The 25400-nt window shown below is 42.3% G+C and overlaps 1 protein-coding gene across 4 annotated transcripts; it reads left to right on the top strand.

Moving 5' to 3' along the window:
- The first annotated feature begins 462 nt into the window (after nucleotides 1–462).
- Nucleotides 463–25348, top strand: ppp1r13bb (protein phosphatase 1, regulatory subunit 13Bb). 4 transcript variants are annotated; one of them, XM_071479196.1, is made up of 19 exons: nucleotides 463–907; nucleotides 1199–1356; nucleotides 8217–8364; nucleotides 9730–9849; nucleotides 10861–10931; nucleotides 16047–16148; nucleotides 17348–17522; nucleotides 18023–18222; nucleotides 18362–18502; nucleotides 18746–18938; nucleotides 19499–19627; nucleotides 21686–21819; nucleotides 21976–22429; nucleotides 22726–23510; nucleotides 23614–23751; nucleotides 23833–23966; nucleotides 24089–24255; nucleotides 24408–24607; nucleotides 24931–25348. In XM_071479196.1, the coding sequence occupies exons 2-19, from the start codon at nucleotides 1348–1350 to the stop codon at nucleotides 24970–24972; spliced, it is 3342 nt and encodes a 1113-aa protein (XP_071335297.1). In that variant the 5' UTR covers nucleotides 463–907; nucleotides 1199–1347; the 3' UTR covers nucleotides 24973–25348. The 4 variants fall into 4 exon arrangements, with proteins under 4 accessions (XP_071335297.1, XP_071335296.1, XP_071335299.1 ...); XM_071479195.1 differs by having other exon boundaries at nucleotides 18362–18526; XM_071479198.1 differs by lacking the exon at nucleotides 19499–19627 and having other exon boundaries at nucleotides 464–907.
- Nucleotides 25349–25400: the final 52 nt, after the last annotated feature.

Raw genomic sequence — 25400 nt, 5'->3', positions numbered from 1 at the left:
GGAAAAATAATCTCAGAGATTATCCACACATTTATTTCGGCCTGGCATTATTTTTGCAAGCTTGTGTGTCAGTGCTGAGAAATGTAGGACAGTGAAAGAGAAAGGCTCTTCAAAGCTCTGTCATCATAAACGGAGAGGATGCTTAAAACTTACATCTATCATCAACAGCACACGTAAAGAGTCTGGAGGAGGCTGCAAATTCATTGCAAATGACATAATTTACTATTTCATTTAACTTTAATCTAAACCTGCACTAGGACAAACACAACTTGTTGCCGTGTTATCTCCTCCCCCGGACGTGTAAACCTGTTTTCACTGACGGATCTAGCGACTCGAGATAATCTAATCAGTCTTCCCCTTTGCTTGATGCCAGTGTTGGAGAAAGCTGAAACACTCACACACCGGAAACACGCCGACCCGGCCGCTGACGTCACATTTTTGACACTCTACGTCGGCTCGTCACCGCCGCCGCTGTGGTGTGGCCCCGCCCCTCCCCGCCGTCAACAACTGGATCCCAGCTATTTGTATTTTCATCGCTAGCCTGCTCACGGTGATTTACTGCATTCGTTAAAAACAACAACAACAACAACAACAACAACAAAAAACGGCTTAACCGACCTGTGTGGACGTTTATCCATTTTCGTTTGCTTGAAACACACTCCGTCGATAGCTTGTGCCGATGTGCAGCCAGTCCGGGCTGAAGGACCGACGAGGAGCGGAGAGATCGCCTTGCATACCGTCCTTTAGCCGCCTCTGAAACCAGCTAACCGCAGCTAGCACTTCGCTGGAGATAGCGCTAGCTAGCTGGCTGGCTGGCTGGTTGACAGTTGGTCCGGTTAGCTACGTGCCTTTAACAGTACCGCAGCAAAGATTTAGTCGCGGAAACAATGAGTCGTCTCTGACATTGGTGAGTATTATTACTGTGTCGGTGCTTGATAACAGCGAGGCGTTGCATGTCGTTTGTTTTTTTTTTGTGTTTTTTTTTTTAACTGTTTCAGCGTCGCTTTGCGAGCTAGCAGTGACTGGCTAACCGTCGGCTTGTTTGTAGCAGCAGCTGCACGAAGCCACGCCTGGGCCATTTAAATCAACGCTTCACGGCTGATAACATTAGATGTTAACTCTGACCAGTCCACGTCAAATACCGCACTGCGTTCAGTTTTGTGGTAACTTAACAGGATTTCACTGTTTTGGTTTACAGAGAGGACTGAGGCCCGGTTGGTTGACAGTGGAGTAACCAGAACCCGTAACTAGCAAGGTGGGTCTCTGTCGACTCTGGTGCCATTGAAGATAAGCGGGGGAGACAGCTTGCCGATGCACCCGTAGTTTTGACCTGCCAGAGCTGCCAATATGATGCCGGTGAGTGCACACAACCGCTGCTCTCCTAGCATTAAAAAAAAAAAAATGAATTGACTGTCATTTGTTATTTCCAGATCAGTGCCTTCACAGCTATTGATTTGCCTGCCCATTTTTTTGTACAAAATCAAAGCTGTGTGCCCGGGGGAAACTGTCAGGTGTCAGGCTCTTCACAGGAGCAGCGTTCTTTGAAAAGGACACACCTAGTTTTCACTCCTGTGGCATTTGGGATTCTTCATTCATATGTGATAGGCATGTGGTTTCTCAGCATGAGATTAAGAAAGAACCAGGTGTTCAGTGTGATTTCATGACAGCCCATTCAGCATTACACGCAAGTCGCAAGTTCAAGCAAGGCTGATATCTGTCCATTTGCCTCTCCCACTGCCACTTCGCCAATCTATTAGTGAGATCAGTCTCTTAAAAAGCTTAACTTTATTCTACAACTTTATCTATGGTGCAGTATCTCTGTAATGTGAGTTCATAGCTGCGGGACTTCAATTTTTCATGTTGATGGTTACAGTGACTGAAACATAAGGAAGCGGAAACACAGTGCTTGTCACAACTTGATGAATGGGGATTGTGGTCTGTCTGAAGTCTTTATGCTTTTAGCACTAGGAATAAAATATGTTTTCTTCACAAGATTGGACATGTTGTCCATGCTAGCAAGCAGATGCAATAAAGAGCAAGTAGAATGACAATACTGTATATAGGCAGGTTAACTGTATACCCTCGATTGTCTTTATAATAACAACAGATTTGTATTGAATAATGCTGAAAGTAAATGATTGCTATATTTAAAGCAGTCGGTACAATCACAGAGCTATTTTAATTCTGTTGTTTTCCCTGGTGTTATTGTTCTAGATGCTCTGTGAAGCAAAGAATAGAACACCTGAATGGCAACTCTATTGGAGCAGCGCTTTGTTGGGACGTCTTTTGTTAAGTTTAGTGCAGAGAATGCAGCAATAGACTGTGGGAAAAGTGATTGTAGCCCCTTTGGCCTTCAGGGAGGGAAACATGAACTTAAATGCAGGATAAGTTTACAGGAGGTTCAGTTAGGTGTTATCATGAATGGAGGTGACTCAGTCTTGGCAAGTTGTCGCTGAAATGATTGAAAATACAGTATCACAGTAAAATTTTATTTCTTGTCATTAGATTAGATTCACAAGCACAACTTCAAAGAGTCTTATAAGTTTCCAGGAGTGCAAAGCGCTCAATATTTGCTGTTGCCATCGAGTTCACAGGACTGACTGCAACGGTAGCCTTGGTGCACATTTGTGCCCTGTGGCACCAACAAGCTATCAGAGTCAAAGAGCCAGTCGAGCAGAGAGGCAGCCTCACACTCGGTTCTCGCGTGACTCCAGCAGCCAATGAGACCTTGGCAGATCTAGGTCTGTGTGGCTGCGTCGACTAATGCTCTGTTGTTAAGGGGAACTTTTGAGCTGAGTAGATTGTCAAGTGGCATTAATCTCACGCAGTGGAGCTGGGCAGAACATGACTTACAGGAAAAGTAAACATTGCATCTTATTGTTGCTTTCTCATTTTTGGAGGTACGCTGGTTTAAAATGTCGTCATCCAAGCCACCACAGTGATAGCATAAAGCATCGTCAGTAAAACGTAAAATGTCATACATTTAATGGATGTAACTATTAGCGTTAAGCCTTTTCCCCAAACTCACTATGAACAGATGAATGAAGAGTCAGTTATTGATTATTTAACAACTCCCATCTGTTTTTTTTTTCATTGGTAAAATAAGTATTCATTATTAATTCGACTTAATTAATGCCTTCCTCTAATGCACATTAGTCAGCTTTCAAAGGGACACATGCTTTTTAAACAGCTTATTACTAGTACTTATCAGGTGCTGGTATGTACTTGATATATATATAATAGGGCATATATAATACAGTTAAATGATAAAAAAATAAAAATGCACATTATCAATAGCATTCATATGTTACCTACTAGAACTAGTCTGTAATAGCAAAGTCACTGTAGTCAAAATTGGGTTGTTTAGGTCAGTAGCAGCACAAATGCCTCAGATTTGTAGTCCTGAAGCATCTTTTTGAAATGTCAACTTTGTGCTTGGTAAAGGAAATATATTTTTGTGTATAACCCATTTAATACTTGTACAGTAACACAGCAGGAATCCTAATTCAGCTTTCAGGAGGCCTGGCTGGTTGGAGGGGCAGTTTGTTTCACCATCGTTTGTCATGTCGTGACCTCCTCTTTCCTCCATATGGTTCAGTGCCATTTTTAGCCAGATGGGCAGCGTTTGGCATATTTGGGCTGCACGAACTGGCTCGATTACACGACACTCTGTTAGTCAAGGATGTTGAAGGCAACCTGCTCAAATCCCAGTGAATGGATTTATTTATGATCAAGTTATTTATGTGTTTGTATCTGGCCAGATGATTCAGCAAAGTCAAGCCTAATACTGGTCAATGTGTGGTTGTTTCTGCTTCACACGTTTGGTTAAAATTATTTACTGTTCCAAGTGTTTTTTTGTTTTTTTGTTTTTGTCTCGATGTGAGCAGACAGGTTTAGGAGTTCCATTTATCCTGGTTTGTTTTCAATCTGTGGAATTTGAGACACTGAAAAAACTAGTTTTGAGTTAAAGTTTGCTCTCAGGAAACACCAGATCTGTCTCTGTCATCGTGGCTGCCTTTTTGTGAGTAAATGAGTGACAGGGATGTTGAGAGGAAATGACTGTTTGAATCATCCTGCTAGAGATCGAGCCAGCCAAGCATCCTTCTCCCTCTCAGAAGTGAAATGATAAATGCCCCTATCTCCAGATGATGCCCACTGTAGCATTATGCATCAGGCAAGATAAATGCTGTATGTTTCTGGTCATTACAGCCAACATACAGTGCACAGATGATCCCTTTCTTGAATTTACATGATAGTGCCCTGACCTGCCTGCCTGCCAGTTATAGCTGTGCTCAGACTTCTCTCATTAGCAGGGAGTCGTTGGTGTTGCAGCCACCAGCACAACCCAGGGACACTTTTCCAAGACAGGGACTTACTGGCACTCACCCTCCACCCATACCCACCACCCTGTGATTCCCTCCCAAGCCTCTCTCTCTCTTTCTCTCTCTCTCTCTTTCTGTTTTTATCTCCAGTTCTCTCTCTCTCTCTCCTTCCCCTCCCTCCCTCCCTGAATTACCCATACAGCAAGTGTATTTTCCTCCCAAGTCTCCTCTGCAGCACTTTTCTAATGCACGCACCGCTGTCGGCTTCAGAGGTCTGCCCGGGATGGCGTAACAGTTAAGTCTCATGTCTGTAAAAGCGGCAGTGCTATAATGAAGAGGTTTGTGACTATAGTGTTGCGTGGCCTTGTTAGCCTCTCGAAAGAGAACCCCATTTGGGCAAAGGAGCACCACCGGCCACCAAAGAAGGAGATCAGGAGGAAACGGAGGGCGGTCAAGAGAGTCAAGAGCATGGGCAGACGCAACTTAGTGAGGGCGGTTCGTATTTCTCCAGTGGTCAGTGAGCTGGGCACCTGGAGTTTCTTATTTTCTGCACTGTCACTCTTTGAATGTATAGGCACATGATCTGGTAGTTTCTGTTGATGTGAAGGTATATTTGAGAATATTCTGCATTGGGTCTGTGGGACCACATCATCGTGCCTGATTGGACATTTAGGGCTGTGTTGTAGTCGTAGAAAACATGTTTGTTTGTTGGGATGCAGATTATGATTGGCTGTTTATTTTTTTTATTTTATTTATTTACCTGACCTTTTTTGTATATGATGTTTTGTACATCGAGCATGACTGTAAAACTTAAATATAAATAAGAATGCATAATATGTCCCCACACTAATTTCATATAACCTACAATTTCCACCAGAACAAATGCTGCCCTCATTGAGATGCTTTGTGTTCACAATTTTTTTATTCCTCTACTATGTTGTATCTATACTGTGCAGCTGCTAGCACTCGAACATCCCTTGGGGATTAGCAAAGTAATTATCTATCAGCCAAAATATAACTAGTATCCAGCATATTTACTTTTTTGCTGATAATGCTCTGGCAGATCAGGTCCCCAAAATGACATCCATTACTAGTCTGTCTGGGTGCAGACAGAAACAACATGAGCTCATAGGTGGATGGTATGGCTGGATGTCTGTTGGAAAGGAAAGCCACAGCCTAAGAATACAACATTTGCCTGCGTCTCTGCTCCAGCACCTTTCATCCCCATCAGTTTTGCAATTGGCCAAAACATGAGCTTTTAGGATCATTATCAGCTGAGTGGAAGTTGCAGCGGCTCCCAAGCACAAATGATCATACTGTTCCAGTGGTGCTGCTGCAGAAAATGTCAATGAATCACACAGTTGCATCATTACAAAGGATGAGTCACGTTGTCTCGGAGGAAGTCCAGGACTAATTATCTATAGGTATCACAGTGGCTAAAGCTAGAATATATATATGACAGTGGCATACACCAACAATTATTGGAGCACTTTAAATGCACCCTGAGGCCACATGTACAGACACACACTTCAGTTTACATTGAAGTACCTTCTGAATTGTGCATGTGTATAATAATCCAGGTTAAACATTTAATATTTGTTTTTAATTAAGCAAAGTAAATTGATTCGACAGCATCTTTGTGTCCCTGAAAAATGAATGACCCCTGAAAACACTGAGTCATTCTACAAACACTGTAGACAGATATCAGTGGTTTGATTTTTGCCCTTTTGCAGGTGTCTCTTCTTTCATTGCATTTTTTTCACTGATTTGGTTTGACACTGTTGTGTATAGCTGTGTGTAGATAGCCGTATGTAAACAAAGTGATGTAGTTGTTGGTGTAGAATAAGAGAGCAATTTGATAGTGTAAGTAATGCTTAATTTGATAAAGTAGCAGTTACTTAGATAATTACATTGATGTTCTTTTGGCTCAGACTCCTCCCTGTTATGGCATGTTGTTCAGCCAGGAAAGCCATTAACGAGAAATGTGAAAAGTTGAACAGGTCAAAAGCACGCTACTGAAATATGCAGAATCCGGTTTCGGTTTGATTTTTTTTTTGTCTCTCGGTTCTTCACAGTCCTGTTTTCTTTTAGTGGCACTACACTGTAGTGAGCCTGTCACATGAAACAGGAAGGCACACCTCAACCTCCTGGAGTGCTCTGTGCCACAGAAAACAATGAAAATCTACCACTGCAGAAGGAAAAACATATCATGTAGATAAGCCTACTGGTCTAAATAAGTTAGTTGGAAAATCTCATCACATTTGTGAAACTGAATATCTTTTTAATGTAAGTTTGTAAGTGTAGTGTAAGTTTTTCTTTTGTTGAAGTCAAATATTCTGATCAGTGTCTGTACAGAGTCACTTGTGTGAGTCAGTGTTTTTTTTTTTTTTATCCACTGCATCTTTCATGCTTTATATTGGCTTTATTCAACCTAATTGGTGATTCATATCACCAGAGGACCGAGAGTTGTTCACCCAGTTGTCAAACTGAAAATGAATTCCTTTTTTTTTTTTTTTTTACATTTAAAACCCAAATTCAAAAGAGATCATTATTTTTTTATGAATTAAAGTATTAAATAAAGTAGTAACTGCAGTGATTCAGCACAGAGCCCTGACTGAATCTTCTTAGATATGTTTTTATCCGCTTGGACTATCTGGATATTTTTTTACCTTCTTCAAGTCTTTAAATGGCAGAAGTCCAGCCCAGTTTGCATGTGTTAAAGTTACTTATATTGACTAAACACCAGACAAAAACTCCAAAACACTTTTGATTAACTGCTTGTAACAAATGTCAGGAAACAACGAAAGTGACCCCAAATGTACCTGCAGCTAACTGATGTGAATTTCCTTCATTTGACAAACTACTGAAATAAACTCTCTCGTGTTGTCAGATTAATAACATGTCTGCACTGTGTATGTTGGCCAAAGAAGGTCTCTTTTAAAGAACATGCACTGCTTTCAGTGATACAGAGATTTGTGATTATTGGTATGAACATGTCATGTTTAATACTGTGTTGGCCACCAACTAGTGGTCCAGACAGTATTCAATTGGAATATTGAACAATAATAAATAGATATTTCCCAACTGTTTGTCGATTTTCTGGCAGTAAGTAGGTTAATTAATCAACCAGTTGTTTCAGCCCTTGTATTCAAGCTGAAGACATAAAATATGCAGGCGGGGCTGGACTAGTCCAAAGGTCTTATGCATTTTACACCCATGCTGCCATGTCACAATATTACTTAGTGACGATGTTTGGACTGGTAGTGATGTACAGTCTGATAGCTGCAGGTACAAAGTAGCACTTCAACACTTTATACTTTCAAGATAGTCGGTGTGTAGGATGAAGTTCACTGCTCCTCATCCTATCCTCCATATGCTGCCTTCAGGCTTTGACATTTAGCTGTTGAGCAACTTGCATTTAGGAGGGTATATGTGGGATAGAATTTAGGATAGATTTGCAGTTTCCTCGTGTTTCAACAAAGTCAACAACTCTTGAAGGTGATTGGTTGAGATCGTAGAGAGGACTTTGTGGTCTCTGCTTTTACTGTTTGAGACCAGACAGAAGCATGTGAGGGCTTGCATTGCTATGTCTTACCTCACTGTGTATGTTCAACACTATGGGCCTTAGTCAACAGAAATGTGGCAGGCACAGGCATGAGTCCACCAGCAGCTCACAGACAAGGCCGGTGGACAGTAACATGTGGCATCAGAATGGTTTAAGCATTTTTTGTATTTTCCATATATCTTTATATTTTTATACAGAACACTGTAAGTCATCTTTATTTCTACTGGTAATATCTGCCCCTGTGTTTTCATGTTTTCATTCATATTTTTTCCCCATATTCTATTTACCCTCAGTGGGATCATTGATCACCTTTATTATTCCTCTTTCAGATGATATTGACGGTGTACCTCAGCGATGGGGAACAGGCTGTGACTGAGGTGCCCATCACCCCTGAGACGACGTGCCGCGATGTTGTCGAGTTCTGCAAAGAGCCTGGCGAAAGCGGCTGCCACTTGGCTGAGGTCTGGAGAGGCAACGGTAAGAACTGGACCAAGCTGTGCTGCTGGTTACGGAGCCTGTTTATCTGCTGCAGTGCACAAAAAATTCAGATTAGCGAGGGCTTCTTCTTCCTCCTCTTCTCTTGTGCGAAGCAGCGTTGCCATGTTATAGAGAAAGAACAGAGGGTGCCACAAGTAATGTGTGAAGGTGAAGTAATCTGAATCTCCATTATCAGTTTGACACTTCAGTTACATGTACAATAATTTAATTTGATGAGGCAGTAGCCTTTAGCTTTCCTCATTAATGTAAAAACAAGCACTCTATTAAAGAAAGTTCAGATGTCGAACTGTCTGTGCATTACTACCTGAGAAGAGGAAAATCGCAGAGAAGCCAAGAAAGAAAAGAAATGTATGTATTAACAAAAACGCATGTTCCCATTCCCATCAGCTGTTTCCAGACTAGGAGAAATCACTTTGAGTTTAAATTTGTGGGTCAGAAAAGGGTTACATACCAGCACTGTCTACAGCACTGTCACAACAGATTCCACTGGGTCCAAACGATTTGGTCCCATCACCATCGTCGTGCTGACACGCCCAGTGTTATCAGCGTTTTTTCGCTGAGGGGCCACTCCTCTGTTGAAAACAACATCCCAGCCAAGAGCTTTATTAACCCACGTTATGCAATCATGTTCGGCTGGTGCCTGACAATGCAGCCGTCAGCCCCTGAAACCTCCTAAAACCTCTCTGTCTTTGTTTCCACCTCTTTGTCTCTCAGTCTCTCTGTGCCTACAGCACACTGTCCTCTTGAAATGCAAAAAAAAAAAAAAAAAGAAAAAAAAATTCAGCCTCTCTTCTTGCTTAATTTAATTTTGAAAACCTCATCCAAAAAGTCAAACACTCAAATGGACGAATTGGCTCAGATAAATGTATCCAGTGTTTTTTGATGTTTGTTTTGTTATTTTTTCAATTGTTGTAGTCGTCAGAACCAGATTGCACACACACTTTGCCTTTACTGCCATGCTGCTGTGTTTGCATGGGCCTGCTGTGAGGCACCTACACTGTGTGTTAGTTAACTTAACAAAGGAAACGGGTAAAACAAATTGATCACCAACAATTGATCTTTGAAAGTTTGTGGCAGGCTGTACTGATGCTGTATTGATACAAGTCTGGTACTGTTTGTTTTTCAAAGACATCCAACACAAATGGGAACAAAAAAGAAAAATCTTTGATACAACAGAGAACAGGAAACTTGTTTTTAACACATTGCTTTGCCATTGTTCAATTTTTATTTTTTCATCCTGTGCTTTTACCCACAGAACACACAGAATTTCTATTTGACCTCCTGACCAATGGATCCAACTAATCAGTCTGTTTCCCGTTTTCTTCAACTTTTCCATCCCTGCAGAGCGAGCGATCCCCTTCGAGCACATGATGTACGAACACCTGCAGAAATGGGGGCCTCGGAAACAAGAGGTCAAGTTCTTCCTCCGGCATGAAGATTCACCAACAGAAAGCAGCGATCAAGGTGCGTACCGTCCCAGCCTTCTCCGGAAGGAAGTTTCTCTGCTGGCTGTGTAGTCTCTCCCTGAAGGAGCGTGGAGGGTGGAGTGGAGGGTTGTTAGGGAGTTCCTGACACCTGTTCTGGCACAGCTATGGATGCTGGTGGAGATATGGAGATAGATGGAGATACCTAGGCAGCTTATGAGTGTCAATCTTCTTAAGTTGGGTTAAAATCAAACTATGTGTGGTCTTTGTTTTTACTTTGAACCAAGTTGTAACGTTTTTATGTGGTATCCTTTTGTATCAAGAGTTTATAAGGTTGGCTAAGATGAAAAAGCAAAGTAACTGATGCTTGATGGGGCTTGTCACAAGAATAAATCATTGCCCCATTTACACACACACACACACACACACACACACACACACACACACACTACAGACATATCTTTTTGCATTTGTGTTTGGATATAGTGTGACCACATGAAAAGCCAGGCGTGAAATGCATCTAAGCTTAAAATCAATCACTGACACCAGCTCTGCACAAGACTAGAGACTCACTAGGACACATAATTTTTTCTTTTGAATTTAACTGAAGTTAGATGTAGAGAAGAATTACACACACAGTTAACTGGCAGCAGGAACACAAACTCGCTGTGATGTGATCCGGAGCTGATTCATGTTCGATAGAAATTCTCTCAGCCTGACTGAGAAAGAACATTCCTGGAGCAAAGGTACCGTCAAAATACCCAGTGAGTTGTAGAAATGGCACAAGTGGCCAGTTTTCTATCTTTTCCTGTGACATTTTAAATCATTTATTCTCATCTTCCCATCAAGTTTGAGTTAGTTGGCTGTAGTCAGCAGTGCTTGTCCCAGTTCTTAAATCCATCTGTCATGTGCAATCATGTCAGTGAATTTTCAAACTATTCCTGACAATGGTTGTTGTCTCTGAATCTGCACTTGTGTGCACACTCGTCTGTGCACACTCGTGCGTCTGTGCCCCACCGGTGTTTGTGATGGTGACTGTTTCTTTTTGCAGGGAGTCAGCAGTCTCAGGATCAGACAAGCCGCAGAAGTGGAAACACTGGAGAGAAGCACAATGAGAATGGGGTGAGACTTAATTAGCATTATCCAAATGATGTTAAAACAGAGATGTACTTACAATAACTTAGAGTAACCTGGTGCCTTCTTTCGTGGATAGGTTAGGGTTATAATGAACGTTATATAGAAGTTTGTAACACAAAATGTCATTACACAGTAAGTATATATTTTTATAGCTGTTTTTATGTTGTTGTGTTTTTGTTTTTTTTTAAAGGGGGAATGGGGAGTTCACTCAATTATATAAAGAGAAAAACGAAAAGGATGGGGTTTTTTTTTTATATTAGCCATATATTGAAATTTTATTGGCTTTCTTATACCAACATAAAGGCACTCGGAGTGATCAGTTCTCTTTTGAATTGTTTCCACATTATACACTTGAAAGTATTAGTGAGGGTCATTACTCTTCCACTGAGTTCAGCTGATGTCATCACATTACATAAACATCTACAAGTAGTCTGTTTACTGAGTGACAGCATTTTGTTTTTTCATTGTACAGCACAGTAGTGACATAACATTACATTTGCATTCATTTGGCAGACCTGTTTATCCAGAGTGAGGGGTAGCGCTCAAGCGTTAGTTCAGTTGGAGACTTTGGAGTAAGAACTACGTAGTAAATCTGTTCAACAGAGTTGGGCATGTTAGGGTGTTAGAGGTTCTAGGAGAGGCGGCAGGTGCTGTTGGAAGAGATGAGTCTTCAAGAGATTCTTGAAGATGGAGATGGACCCCCTCTACTCTGATGGCATTTGGTCTGGACTGAAACTGCCCTGTGTGTATGGAAGGCCGTGCCAGATGATGTTCCTTGGAGGAACACAGTGGCTGAGACGGAGCACGACTGTCTGTGGATATATAATAATTCTGATATTAAGCTGGTTTTGAGAGTAACCTCACGGACCCTGGTGTTTCCAGACGCTGTCAGTGTTTCAGTGTCAGGTGCACCCATCGTTGTGCATGTTCATCTCTAGCTTTAGGATGTGTGTGCTAAGAGATGTGAATGACTCTGATAAAAGCAGCCTCTGGCGTGGCATCCTTTCTCTCTCTGACCATCTGTCCCAGATTTCACAATAGGAAAGTGTTGCGGTCAAGGAATCGTAACTAATTCAACCTTAAGGGTGGAGGGTAAAATCCAGCACAGCAGGAGATGGAGGGGTTTTGGTTTTTATTTCGTAAAAAAAAAAAGATGATAGCAGTGTGGTACAAGAGCAGCTAGAAGCCATTGCTTTTGTTATCCTGAATGAACTTTTGACTCTGTTTGTGTTGGTAAAACATATTTTTATAGATCTAGATATCAGCTATTGATCCACTCTCCAAGCGAAAGTTTAATCTAATCATGCTAATAACCTAAAAAATCCACACCATGCTGTGACAAGTAAACACATCTATTTTATCATCACTATTCGTTCATGCAAAGAGGAGGACATTATCAGCTGCATGGCTGCCTCCTCTTAACCTCCCAAGTGCTGAGGCTCATTTGTGTCCGAGTTTCTTCCTAATATCTGATTTAGATGATTATATCAGTCAGCCTGCTGGATGATATAACGGCCCCTAAGAGGATCATTGCTTTGGCTTTTCCATGGGCTGCTGCCCAAACCCCAGGGGCTTTCTGTCCACCAAGCAGAGCCGATCATCCTCTGAGAGCCTTGTAAAGAGCAGAGGTGCCTCAAGGGAACACTACTATGATCACATGCATTTTCAATGTTTTTTTGTTTTTTTTTATATCACAAACCTTAGCCTCCATTATTGATGGTCACATTTCATTGGCAGTAATGAAACATCTCATTTCATTTGCCAAAAACTGAAATGATCAGTCAATCAATAAAAAACAAAAATGAATCAGCATCTATTTTGATAATCAATGAGTTGCCAGAATACCAAACATTCTCTGGCTATGGCTTCTTAAATGTGAAGATTTGCTGCTTTTCTTTGTCATATATGATGGTTAATTCAGTATTGTTGGGTACAAAACAAGCAATTGAAATACATTGAAATCATATTTATTTTGGTCATTGTGCACAAAAATCAATTAATTAAGAAAATAATCACCATATTTATCAATAAGTAACATCATTGTTAGGTGCAGCGATAGATCTTCTACGGTTATTTCCATTATCTGTTAATCTGCAGTGTATTTTCTGGATTAATTGACCAATTCTTTTGTCTATAACACATCAGGTAATAGTTAAAAATGCTGATGACAGTTTCCTCAAGCATAAGATAACGTTCAAAAATGCTCATCAATCAAAGCTTTCTGTTGACCATTACTACATGAGTATTTGTGAGATTATGTGATTTAACCCATAATCAATTATCTATGTACATATCTGTGCAGCCAATGGATGGGGTTTATGTGCTCTCTCTCTCTCCCTCCCTCTCTCTCTTGGGTGTTTCTCCAACTCCTTCTTCATCACTGTCTGAGGGCGTGTGTCTGTTTCTCCCTCGGGTGAATTGTCACTGAGTGCGTGCGTGTGTGTGTGTGTGTGTGTGTGTGTGTGTGTGTGTGTGTGTGTGTGTGTGTGTGTGTGTGTGTGTGTGTGTGTGTGTGTGTGTGTGTGTGTGTACACGTGCGCCAGTGGCTTCCCCCGCTCTTTCTCTCCATCTCTGTATGGGTGTTGACTCACCCTGGACATTCTTGTATCTAAATGCCTTAACAAATGCCAGGTATGAAACAGTGTCTGAGCTGAAGGTGCCGTGCTGCGTGTCCTCTGAGATGAGATGAAGTATGAGATGTACACTATTATTGCCTCACTTCACAATATTTTAAAAGGCAAATTATTCCCGAAAAGAAGCATGTTTTATTCAGATGAGATGAGTCACAGATGTCTGCCTCCTCTAATCCAGTAAGAGAAGTGCATACAATATTTTTGCCTTTTGCATGTGATGTTTATTTCACCTGGACTTAGTCCTGTGTCTCCTGCTTTTTGCCCACATGTTTAGGATCATATTAAGCACACACTTAACAGAACATAGACTTAGACTGATATATTTCTATATGTCATGTTGCCATCGTTTCTATGCCTCTTACTCATCCCTTCATATTAAAAAATGCCATACCCGAACCACCATTCTGCATTTTTCAGTGTGACATTTCCTGCATCGCCTCCTCTCTCCTCCCGCTTTGAACACTCTTCCTGAAGGCAAAAGTCTGGGAGCGCTTCAGCATTTCAGCACTGCTTGTAGTTTGGAGGGCTGTATTCACTGCTCACTCAGTATGCTGTGTTATTGAGGAGTAGTTCTCCAGTGTGCTGACTGAAGCACCTGCTTTTGTGAAATTCAGATGTCTGTAGGATGATAGTTTGAGGAGAAGACAGAATTGAATGTGATAGCTAGTGGCGCTTTGTTCTGCGAGCTCTGCAACAACACATGGTGCCAATTCTGGCTCAAGAAGAGAATTTCATCTGAACTGTTTGTGGTGGTGAACCCTTTGTTTTAATTTCTAGTTCAGCCTGTTTTACTGTTCATGTGGCTTTCAGAAGGTAGATAACATTGTCAGGTTGCCTGTTGTCCCAGTTTGGTCTATGCTGTATAAACCTTGTTCCTGTTAGAGGTATAATACTTTGTTGATATTTAATAGAAAAGTTATTTTGCTCATTGCAGCTTTTTAATTGTGATGTTTTCCTGCTTTTCTGTCTCCTCTGCGACACTAAACTGAATCTATTGGTTGTGGACTGTCGGGTCAGACAAAACAAAAACTTTAATTGAATCAATCTGACCTTTAGAAAACTGTAATGGAGTTGTTTTTTATTTCGAGTCCACGTTGAATTTGGTTCATTTCCCCAACTTTCTGTGCTTCTCATCTCTGTGTTTTGTTATCTTGTTGCTACCATGAGGTTACTGTAAATGAATAACTGTGGCAGTCATTTTATCAATTTAATATTAATATAAATTGTTTCTTTTAACCCATTACTGTCGACTACTACTGTTTTCTCATGTTTGTCTATAGATTATTAAAAAAATATATTTTATTCAACTTTTTTTTTAACCGTCTTCCTCTAGCCTGTGTTTCTGTTTGTGCATCGAGCATGTTGATGGCACAAGAATTTCCTTCAGGATTCATATATTTAGCTTTTAACTTAAAACATGTTCAGTGTACTCACTGGTGAATAGACAGGCTCCAGAGGGTGAAATTATTTTCTTATATGCAATAGATCATCCACAGATCATAGAGGCTACTTCTTGTAATGTCAATGGCCTGTGCACAAACAATACGCACATCCAGTCATCAGAGCTGTGTCACTAGTGGCCACATAGTGGTCACAGGTTATCTTTAAGAAAAGCTTATGTAAATACAGAAGAGCTTCCCACTAATTAAAGAAGGTTATTAAGCAAAATCATCTTGTGATTCTGTGCACTAGTGTAACGCAGCGACCTTTGTTTGGTGCTGATGTCTTCAATGTAGCTCTGTGATCTCTTCCCCATGTGATGAGATATGAAGCCTGTGCCACGTGTACAAACACCAAATGACACATTGCCCACAGATCCTCAGACTCTCCTTCTCAGTCTCATCAGAATTAATATTCCTTCATAATGATCTTTGGAGCCGTTTTGTGGAGGAAGCAGAGCCTGACTCTCCCACTGTTTGACCCTCTGGCCGTTGAAATCAGACATCTTTCAAAATCATTTCTGCAAATGGCTTTTGGCATAACTTGCATCTTTGTACTTTGTTTTTGTTTTATTCTTATCCAGCGTTTTTTAGCTTATGCAACATTTTATGCCAGACATACTTTTCTATTCTTACTGCCTTGCATATTAGGCTTACAAGTGCTACTAGAACAAAATAAGTATTTTTGAATAGTGTCAGGAATCCACAGTGCACGGACTCTCATATTTGAATAGGTATTGCTTACATGCTTATAAACATTGAACTGTTCACTCGTTGGCTTTGACTCAGAGCTGCTAACAATGAGTCGTGTATCCTTATTTCATCGAACTCATGGCATCTCCCATAGGGCAACGCAAAATTGTTGGGTCATGCGGTGGTCTGACTCAAACAACTTGTGTATGAGCAGGATAAAGCCTAAACTTTTAATGAACTACAACCAGCAACAACAAGCACAACAGAATAGAGATTTCTTAACCTGTTTTGACCTTTTCTTGTGTGTGTGTGTGTGTGTGTGTGTGTGTGTGTAGGTGGGGAATCAGCGTGTGGAGCTCACACTGTCAGAGCTGCAGGAGATGGCCACACGGCAGCAGCAGCAAATCGAGGCTCAGCAGCAGATGCTTGTTGCAAAGGTAACATCCTGTCTTCATTCTTTCATCGTGCTATGAATCTTTCATTAAAAATATGCTTTATTCTGACAAAATGGCATGTTGCAGTGATTCAGCAGGTGCCTGAACTTATCATATCAGTGCTGGGAAACACTGGAACAACTTATATACTAACTTAATGGAGAAACATGGCAGACTACAGGTCAAAGCCTGACCAATCATAGCTTGCCATCTTTCTCGTGTTGTATGACAGACTATTCATAGGTGATGAGAAAGGTGCGTGTCTGTCTGATACTGTGTCAAGTGGTCTGATCCCACAGTCACAGACTGGACATTAGTTCAAGGCCTCAACAGGCCAGGTGAGTTCAGGACACAGCCTTGAGCCTTTCTGTTAGACAGAAAAAGGACTCTTGTTGGACTATTCTCTGATCTAAAGAGTCCCACCATGACCTGAAACATAGGGCAGTTATGTAACAAATAAGATGGGACAGCATATGAGTCACGGTGCCGGGATTGTCCACTCTGTCAGGATTTATACTTCAGTCATGGAGGAACACTTGCACAGTGTCCCAGTTATTCAGCAACATCCAATACTAAGGATACTACCTCTCTTTAACTAATTACAGCTCTACAGTGCTTATAAAAAAAGTAGGTTTCCTCTTTGGAGGCAACCCTCCACACGACCAGTCTACCTTGTCAGTCTCTGTGGTTTTCCAGGACACTAACACAGTCTGACCACCGTGCTTGTGGTGTGTTGATCAGTCATGCAAGCTGCAGACCCGACGATAGAAAGACTATTTATTGCCTTTGTTGTGGCGTCTGAAAAGTAGGCCCACTTGAAGCCCTGCAGTCATTTGGAAACCTGGGCCTGTCATCTCCTATTTTAGGACCTTAACTAGAGCAGTTCTCAGTTGGGTAGAGATATGAAGTCATCTGACCCTTTCTTCAGCCTTCAGACTGTCTTGACACAGCACAGCGTTTCAGCGTTGATGCATACAGTAGAAAGATTTAGCCTAGTTGTAGGGTATGTCTGCCACTGACATATCCTGGTTTTATATTCATGCATGAGTTGTTATTTTAACTTACAAACATACAAACACAGATTAAATATTCAAAAGCACCTGTCTTCAGTATTTCTTTCCCAACTTGCACCGTTGGATGCAGTTGACATCAACCTTGTATTTACCCCTTTACCTAATAAAGCTGTGTCTTTTTCTCTGAAGGAGCAACGTTTGCGTTACCTGAAGCAACAGGAGCGGCGTCAGCAGCAAACTGTTTCAGAGAGTGAGAAGCTACAGAGGCTAAAGGAACGCGTGGAGAGCCAGGAAGCAAAACTCAAGAAGATCCGGGCCATGAGAGGCCAGGTGGACTACAGCAAGGTCATCAATGGCAACCTGTGTATGTATGCTTACATACTGTATGTAATTACAACTGTAGGTATGAGTTCACAAAATACCTTTAGTTGCTCACATTTGAATTGAAATATTTAAGTATAAAGTGTAATGAAAAAAATTTAAGCTAACGTAAAGATGAGGATGTGGATTCACACATTTTCAGTCTGTCACAGACTGTAAATGTATAAATATCTCAAACCTTATATTTGTATTCAAACATTAAGAAACTTCACTTTTGGCTGATTTAAAATTCAAACAAACCTAGTGTTGAGAACTGATATTTTATGTAAATAGTTTTTCATAAAGGAACCGTGTTTCTACTTTTTATGAATTGGAGTTAAGGATTTGGAAAAAGACAGTGTGGACAGGAAGAATCCCATCACCACATCAACCTTTGGATAGACACTGTCACTGTCAACATTGTATTGCTAACAAAATAGACCCAACTAACCTACAGTGAGATTATGAGTGACCTGATGTGATTATTTCATCTCTCACATGCAGCTGTAGAGATTGAGCAAGTTAGCAGCCTGTTCCAGGAGAAGCAGGCAGAGTTGCAGGCGGCTGTGCTGAGGGTGGAGCAGCTCAGCCTGCAGCTGGAGGACCTGAGGAGGGGAAAGCTCAACGGCATTCAGACCGCCTTGGGTGGCCAAGTAACCGGCGCTGCAGCCCTAGAGCTCCGTAAACTCTATCAGGAGCTTCAGGTACTTCATAATAGAAATAAGGTGCAACATCTAGGAAATGCTTTTATAGGTTTCACTATGTTCACTTTACCTCTAAGTACATCGATAGCACTTCCATTGAATCTGTACATATGTTTGCACCCTCATTTATCATCCTCAGATTCGAAATAAGTTGAACCAGGAGCAAAACAGCAAGCTGCAGCAGCAGAAGGAGATTCTGAACAAGCGCAACATGGAAGTGACGCTCATGGACAAGCGCATCAGCGAGCTGCGGGAACGTCTCTACAAGAAAAAAGCTGAGGCACGTCAAAAAGAGAACCTCCCTGTAAGACTAGGAGCGCTTAACACATCTCCTCCTAAGATTGTTTTGGTTGAAATGCTTCTGACAAAAGTCCCTATAGAGCTCACTTCAGACACCCCAGTTGTTTGAAGTAAAATGAAAAATTGTAATTCTTTCAAGTCTTAGATAAAGGTTTTTCGCTCGTGTTGATTGCTCCCCCTTTCAACACGTCTAACGTTTGGCACTTTTCTGACTCTTTTACAGCTGAACAGAGCCAATGGACCTCCTTCTCCCCAGCCAGCCCCTGGGACCCTGGGCCGTGTTGCTGCTGTCGGACCGTACATCCAAGTCCCTGTGCCCGGGCGTCAGGAGGGAGGCTACACCATCCCACCTGATCCACTGAAGCCTCAGACTCTGGGCGTCAATAATCAAGCCAACCATGGCCGCACTAAGTCAGGTTGGTGTAGTCACACAAAATGATATTTAGAGTGCTTTTTTTTTTTTTTTCTAAATTGCAGGAAAGCACAAAAAGGAAGCACAACTGTGGCAGTGGATACCAGGTGATATACTGTCCTTAGGATAAGTTTTGAAAGAAAAATTTGAGTGAATTTCTTGTATTTTATTTCTCATTGAGAAAGCAAGAACAATTTAGTTAAAATAGAAAACAACAGTAGTTCCTACAATCAGTTAGTTTGGATACACGGAGCCCCAGAGGCAGAAATCTTGCACCACTACACATTCAACACATCTTGCATGAACACCTTGTGACTGAAATTCCTTCGTGGATCCCGACTATTACTCTGTTTCCTTCCTACCTGACTTCTCAGTGGATTCTCTGCCTGGACTTGATTTCTGTAATTTCCTTTTCCTTCCTTTCTAACCTCACTCTCTTCCTGTGTTGTGTAAACCGTGATTCCCTCCCTTTTCTCTCCTCTCATGTGTCTATGCTGTCCTGTCTTTGTTAACGTCTCTGTTTCATTGTGGGTGTGGGGCTGGGGACAACTCTTCCTGGGGCAGACGGTGTGCGAAAGCCTCCCGGCCCTTGGAAAGTGTCTGATTTAGACATCGTTGTGGACCCGGTACCCCCGTCCCTTCCAGAATCACACCCGGGCACTGGAGCCTCAACTGGCTCTGACGGCACGTCCCGTGAGTGCACAGTGCTGCAAAAGCAGAGGGATGGCACTTTCTGAACCTTCTCTCTCAACTGTAGCACAGGATCCTCAGCATGCGCTCGAGTTTTTACCCCCATATTACAACCATATCTTGTCATAGTCGGACTTTAAGTTTAATTGAATCTGAAAAAACAGTTTGTTTCTTAAATTAACTGGATATTTAGGAGTACAGAGGCTGGGTTCTCCCCAGTCATGACACTCCAATCACCAAGTGCTGCTGCTATATTTCACAAAACCTGTTTAAAAGTGAAGGGACATTGATGATTTGCTCCACCAGTCTCAGACAAATTGAAGCTTAGATGCACAGCTGTGGAGGAGATGCACTTCTCTGACTGATGGAAGTATCCTTATTTGGCATCATTCAGCTCTCCTGCCTGTGCAGTATCGAGTTTATGTTGTAATTCCTCTGTGGATCGGCCAATGACGTCAAAGCAGTGGGTTGCCACCTTGAAACACTTTTCTGCCATCTGCAGAAGTTTCACACTAATCGTAGTTGACGTCACGCTTCATTTGAAGACAGAGTCACCGACAAAGCACTGCTGATCCTGTGTGTGATTGTACTCTCCTGAGAAGGTTCAATGAGTTGAGTGCCTCGTAAGTTCACACATGCAAAGCTGTCCAAAGTATTTGGGCTTTGTTCTAATTCCATAACATTCCCAGCCCGTCTAACTTTAACCTCCACACCACATTCTCACAACTTCCAAGCTGTGAGAACCACTTTTAGTTGACACTTTACATACACAAGGAATTTAACTTGTGCATGTTAAAATGTCATTGGATTCACTTAGGAAACATCGTTCTTAATCATCTGTGAAGACCCAGATCAATGTGTATTCCTTTTAGACTCTGGTTAGTGTTGGTAGAACTGTTTCACTGTTGCTGTGAAAGGACTAACCTAATACAGACCAACTGTGCACTATGTTGATTATTTAAAGTGAATAAAGTAAGTAAAATATTGTAAATCTAAAATGCTATAATTGGCTTTTTAGGTTTTTGGGCCTGTTAGGAGTTGGTCACCACACTCCAGCTCTATTACAAACAAATTCCTGTCAAACTGTACCACACATATTCCTGTTGTTTCATCGTGTCTTCCTTTTTCCATCCACTTTCTTTTAACCCTATCCTTGCTGTCTAAAGATGCTTTTTTTTTAATCTTGTACATATATATTTTTTCAAGTTGTCAGTTAAATCTTGAAGACACACAATTTAGTTACTATTTACCAAAAGTGACTAAGTCAAAACACTAAATGTGCACAAAGTAGCAAAATACTAATGCAGATACATTCATTACCATCACTGCTGTGAAGTGAAGACTCAGGATTTTTGTCCTATTGATCAATAGCCCCGCTTAAAACCTTAAGTGTTTTTGATATATTTCTGCTTTAAGAAGAAAGACAACTTGCAAATCTTTAGTGTAAGAAATAAAGTATAGAGTATGGAAATTTTGACTGATGCATAATAAGAAAGATGAATAATTGACCATAAATAACAAAAGGATGATATTGGAAATATGTTTTAAGTAAATGGTACATGAAGCTATTTTGTCACTTGACTGTGGCAGCAGTGGTAGTCAAACTTTTTGCAGGAGTTAATAATTTTTAGAGAAGTGGTTTGATTCTTCTCATTATCTTTGCTTATAAATGTGAAAGATGCCGAACTCAAATTAACAAAAAGCAATAGGAAGAGTTTGAAAGTCTCTTAATAGTGTCTGGTTAATAGGATAGGCTTCTCAAAATCCTGAACCCTCAATTTTATACCAATCCTAGGTCAAAATGGTACATATACACATGCAGCATGTGTATAAAATGTTTTTGAAATGCCATCACCAAGATTCAACCGTATGCGGCCAATAAGACACTTTTCATATATTAAAAAGAAAAAGATACCATTTAGACCTAGCTCTGGTGGACATGCTTTGTCACTACCTTGAGTTGCAATAGAGGCTTGTGCTTCTCACCTTATAACCTCAGTCATTCACTATGGTCTTTTTTCTCTTTTGCAACATACTTACTGTGTCCTATCTGTGCCGTAGCTAATGACACTGGTTGGCCTACAGTTGGCAAGACCAGCACAACTCTAAAGCCTCCTGAGAGAAGAGACTCAGGGACTGATATCCAGGGCAAGAGCCCTCCCTCAGGCTCCCCCATCGCCCCAAGTGCAGAAAAGGTTAGTCGCCTTTCTTTTTATCCCCAATAATGTCTACAAGGATGTTCATCTCCTGTAGCCATTAATAATGTCACATCTATAAGAAAAATTGCTTATATAATGGCTTACTTACCTCAGGGCAAGAATTCAAAATTTAGGTCTCATGCTTCTTCCCAGGTGCTAGACACCAAAATGGCTGTCTCCTCCCCTGCCATATCCAAGCCACAGCCGCCTCCCTATGGCTCCCACCTCACCTCCGCAAACTCAGCCAGCTCCTTGGAGCGCCGCAAGGATGCACCTCCTCCTCCTCGCCCACTCCCGAACCCGCCAGCTCCCGCTTGGCCTCGCGTCCCCCCTTCCACAGGCTCATCCTCCCAGCAGATCCAGCAGCGTATCTCAGTGCCACCAAGCCCCACCTTCCAGCCTAATGCACCGCTTTTCCCTCCTGGGCTGAGCGAGCGACTCGATCCACCGCCAGCTGTGGCAGTACGCCCCTTCATGCCAGACAGAGGTTCCCGGCCTCAGTCACCCCGTAAAGGTCCACCTACCATGAACTCCAGCTCCATCTACCACATGTACCTCCAGCAGGCAGCGCCAAAGAGCCAGCCACTCAAGCCTGCTCTCAAAGCAGGTAAGAGTGGTGTTTGAAGAGAAGGTCCAGGACTTAGATTAATCTTTTTACATCGTGCATCGAGAAAATATGCCCAGCATTAGCTTGTTAGTCTTAGATACGAGGATTTCCTGTTTTTCTCTCATTTATGTCATTGTAATTAATTTAGTTTTCAGACTGTTAGTGAGACAAAACAAGAAATTTAACATGACACCAATTCTCACTTTTTTGACATATTAGCCTGCAGACTACCTGACAAATGCAGCCCTAATGTAATTTCCCCAAAATTTAAACCCACTCTCTCTCCTTGTCTCTAGTATACGGGAAGCCTGTCCTCCCCTCCAGCTCGACACCACCTTCGCCCCTGCCTTTTGTTCAGGCAGGAGGGGCCTTCCCATTGCTCCAAGGCCAACCCAGCGGTGAGGACGCTCTGGACGGAGAGTTTGATGATCACGAGGGCTTCCAGCACCTGGAGCCCTCAGCGCCTCCTCCCAGTGTGGAGAACATCCCACGACCACTCAGCCCTACTAAGCTAACACCCATGGTACACTCCCCACTGCGCTACCAAAGTGACGCTGATCTCGAGGTGCTCCGTAAAAAACTGGCAAACGCTCCAAGACCCCTCAAGAAGCGCAGCTCCATCACAGAACCAGAGGGCCCCAGCGGACCCAACATCCAGAAACTGCTCTACCAGAGATTCAACACCCTAGCAGGAGGAATAGAGGGAAACGGAGTCAGTGGATCAGGAGGTGGCAATGGTGCAGGTAGTGGAACGCCATTTTATCAGCCAGCTAATCCTCCTGGATATCTGGGAGGTGACTCTGCAGCAGATACAGACAATGGCAACCTCCTCTCTGAGACACCACTGCCACCACCACCTGGGGCAGAGGAGCTGGGCTCTGAGGCTCCACCTCCATCTACTGATGCTAACGACAACGAGCCACTGCCCTCGCCACCTGAAGGGCTGGGTGATGCTGCTGAAGCAGAGGGACCAGAGGACGACAATAACAACAACGTTGGAAGTTCAGAGGCGTCGCTGCCCAGCCCTGTGCCGGAGGTCACCACTCCGGAGGAGACTGGCACAGTGGTCTCACAGCCCCTGGTGAGAGAGACATATACACAGACTTACTGTATTATTGCATTTGAAGAGTTACTTTTTGAATAAATAAAATTGTAACTCAAGCTTCCTCTCTCTGTTGTTAAAGGAGAAACGCACAAACCTGAAGAAGCCAAACTCCGAGCGCACTGGTCATGGGTTCAGAGTGAAGTTCAACCCTCTGGCCCTCCTGCTGGATGCCTCATTGGAGGGAGAGTTTGACCTCGTCCAGAGGATCATATATGAGGTACATCATGTTTCCGTATACATTAATATGTGTGTTTGCATGTAGGATGTGTGCTCATCTTTTCTCCTTCATTTTTTTCAGGTGGAGAATCCAAGCACTCCCAATGATGAGGGCATCACACCCCTGCACAACGCAGTGTGTGCAGGGCATCACCACATAGTCAAGTTCCTGTTGGATTTTGGTGTGAATGTCAATGCTGCTGACAGTGATGGATGGTAAGTCCAAGGTCTCCAACAACAGGAGAGCTGGGTAATAACCCATACTGAAGAAATTTTAATGAGTTTGACTCTACATAATCTGTTTATTGCGTTTGTTTTCCTGGTTGTGTTTGTTTCAGGACTCCACTTCACTGTGCCGCCTCCTGTAACAGTGTTCATCTCTGCAAGCTGTTGGTTGAGTCGGGAGCAGCGATCTTTGCAAGCACCATTAGTGATGTGGAGACCGCTGCAGATAAGTGTGAAGAAATGGAAGAGGGCTATATCCAGTGCTCCCAGTTTCTATATGGTGAGAAACAACCCAGCAATCAGTTCAGATGTACCCCTAAAAGTACCGTTCATTTCAAACTTCATTGAGATTTGCAAAAAACAAAAATATCCGCCCCTGTACTGTAAGACAACTTGTGACATTGACAGTTTGTTTGGGATTCTCTCGTGCAGGTGTTCAGGAGAAGATGGGTGTCATGAACAAGGGGACAGTGTACGCTCTGTGGGATTACGAAACTCAGAACCAGGACGAGTTGTCGTTCAGCGAGGGGGACGCCGTCACCATTCTGCGACGACAGGATGACAATGAAACAGAGTGGTGGTGGGCGCGACTCGAGGACAACGAGGGCTACGTGCCCCGCAACCTGCTGGGGGTAACAACAAATACATCATTTGTCACATTTATATGGTTTCTTCCAGCTAATCAATAAGTTAATCTTTATCAATTTATCAGTACATTGCATTGCTCCTCCTATGTTCCAATTTCAATCCGAATCTGATGTACCCTTCAGCTGGAGTCACAGCATACGCAGGTTTAACATTAGGAATTAAAAAAGAAAAATACATAATACACAACTGTACTGAAGCAAAAGAAGAAATAAATGAGAGACATCAATGACGACGAACTTAATAACAAACAAGTCAAGTCAAATTAGTCATGTTAAACATTTCTCCTCTTTGTTTGTTTCCTTTGCAGCTCTATCCTAGGATCAAGCCTCGTCAGCGCTCCCTGGCATAGTGTCTCACTCCACTGACCTCTGGCTAACAGCTGGACTAGTGACAAAACCAAGAGCAGAGAACAAAGGAGCCTGGTGCTCCATCTTCTCCCCGTGGCCATAACCTCTCCCGGCCTTGTGCTTCTTACAAAATCCTTTTCTCTGAAGCAGTGGGCACTGAACTGTGACACACATATTTACATCTGCATCTCTTGAACCACTCCAACAACCCGCCCCCCACCACCACCACCACCACCGCACACACACACACATACACACACACACACACTTGTCAACCTCTTGCTCTGTCATTGTCCCAACTTGATTTTACCCCGATTCAGTGTCAGCTCTGTATCAGACATCAACTTGAAGAATAAAACACTAACCCTTGTCTCAGTATTTCTTGCAGTATTCACACTTCTTCAGCCATCTCCCTAACGAGGTCTATGGT

Source organism: Trachinotus anak, unplaced genomic scaffold (assembly GCF_046630095.1).
Source record: "Trachinotus anak isolate AG129_WGS33_773 ecotype Australia unplaced genomic scaffold, CSIRO_AGI_Tana_v1 ptg000005l, whole genome shotgun sequence".
NCBI lineage: Eukaryota > Metazoa > Chordata > Actinopteri > Carangiformes > Carangidae > Trachinotus > Trachinotus anak.
The sequence above is the reverse complement of the archived record's forward strand: the minus strand, read 5'-3'. Positions and strand labels throughout refer to the sequence as shown.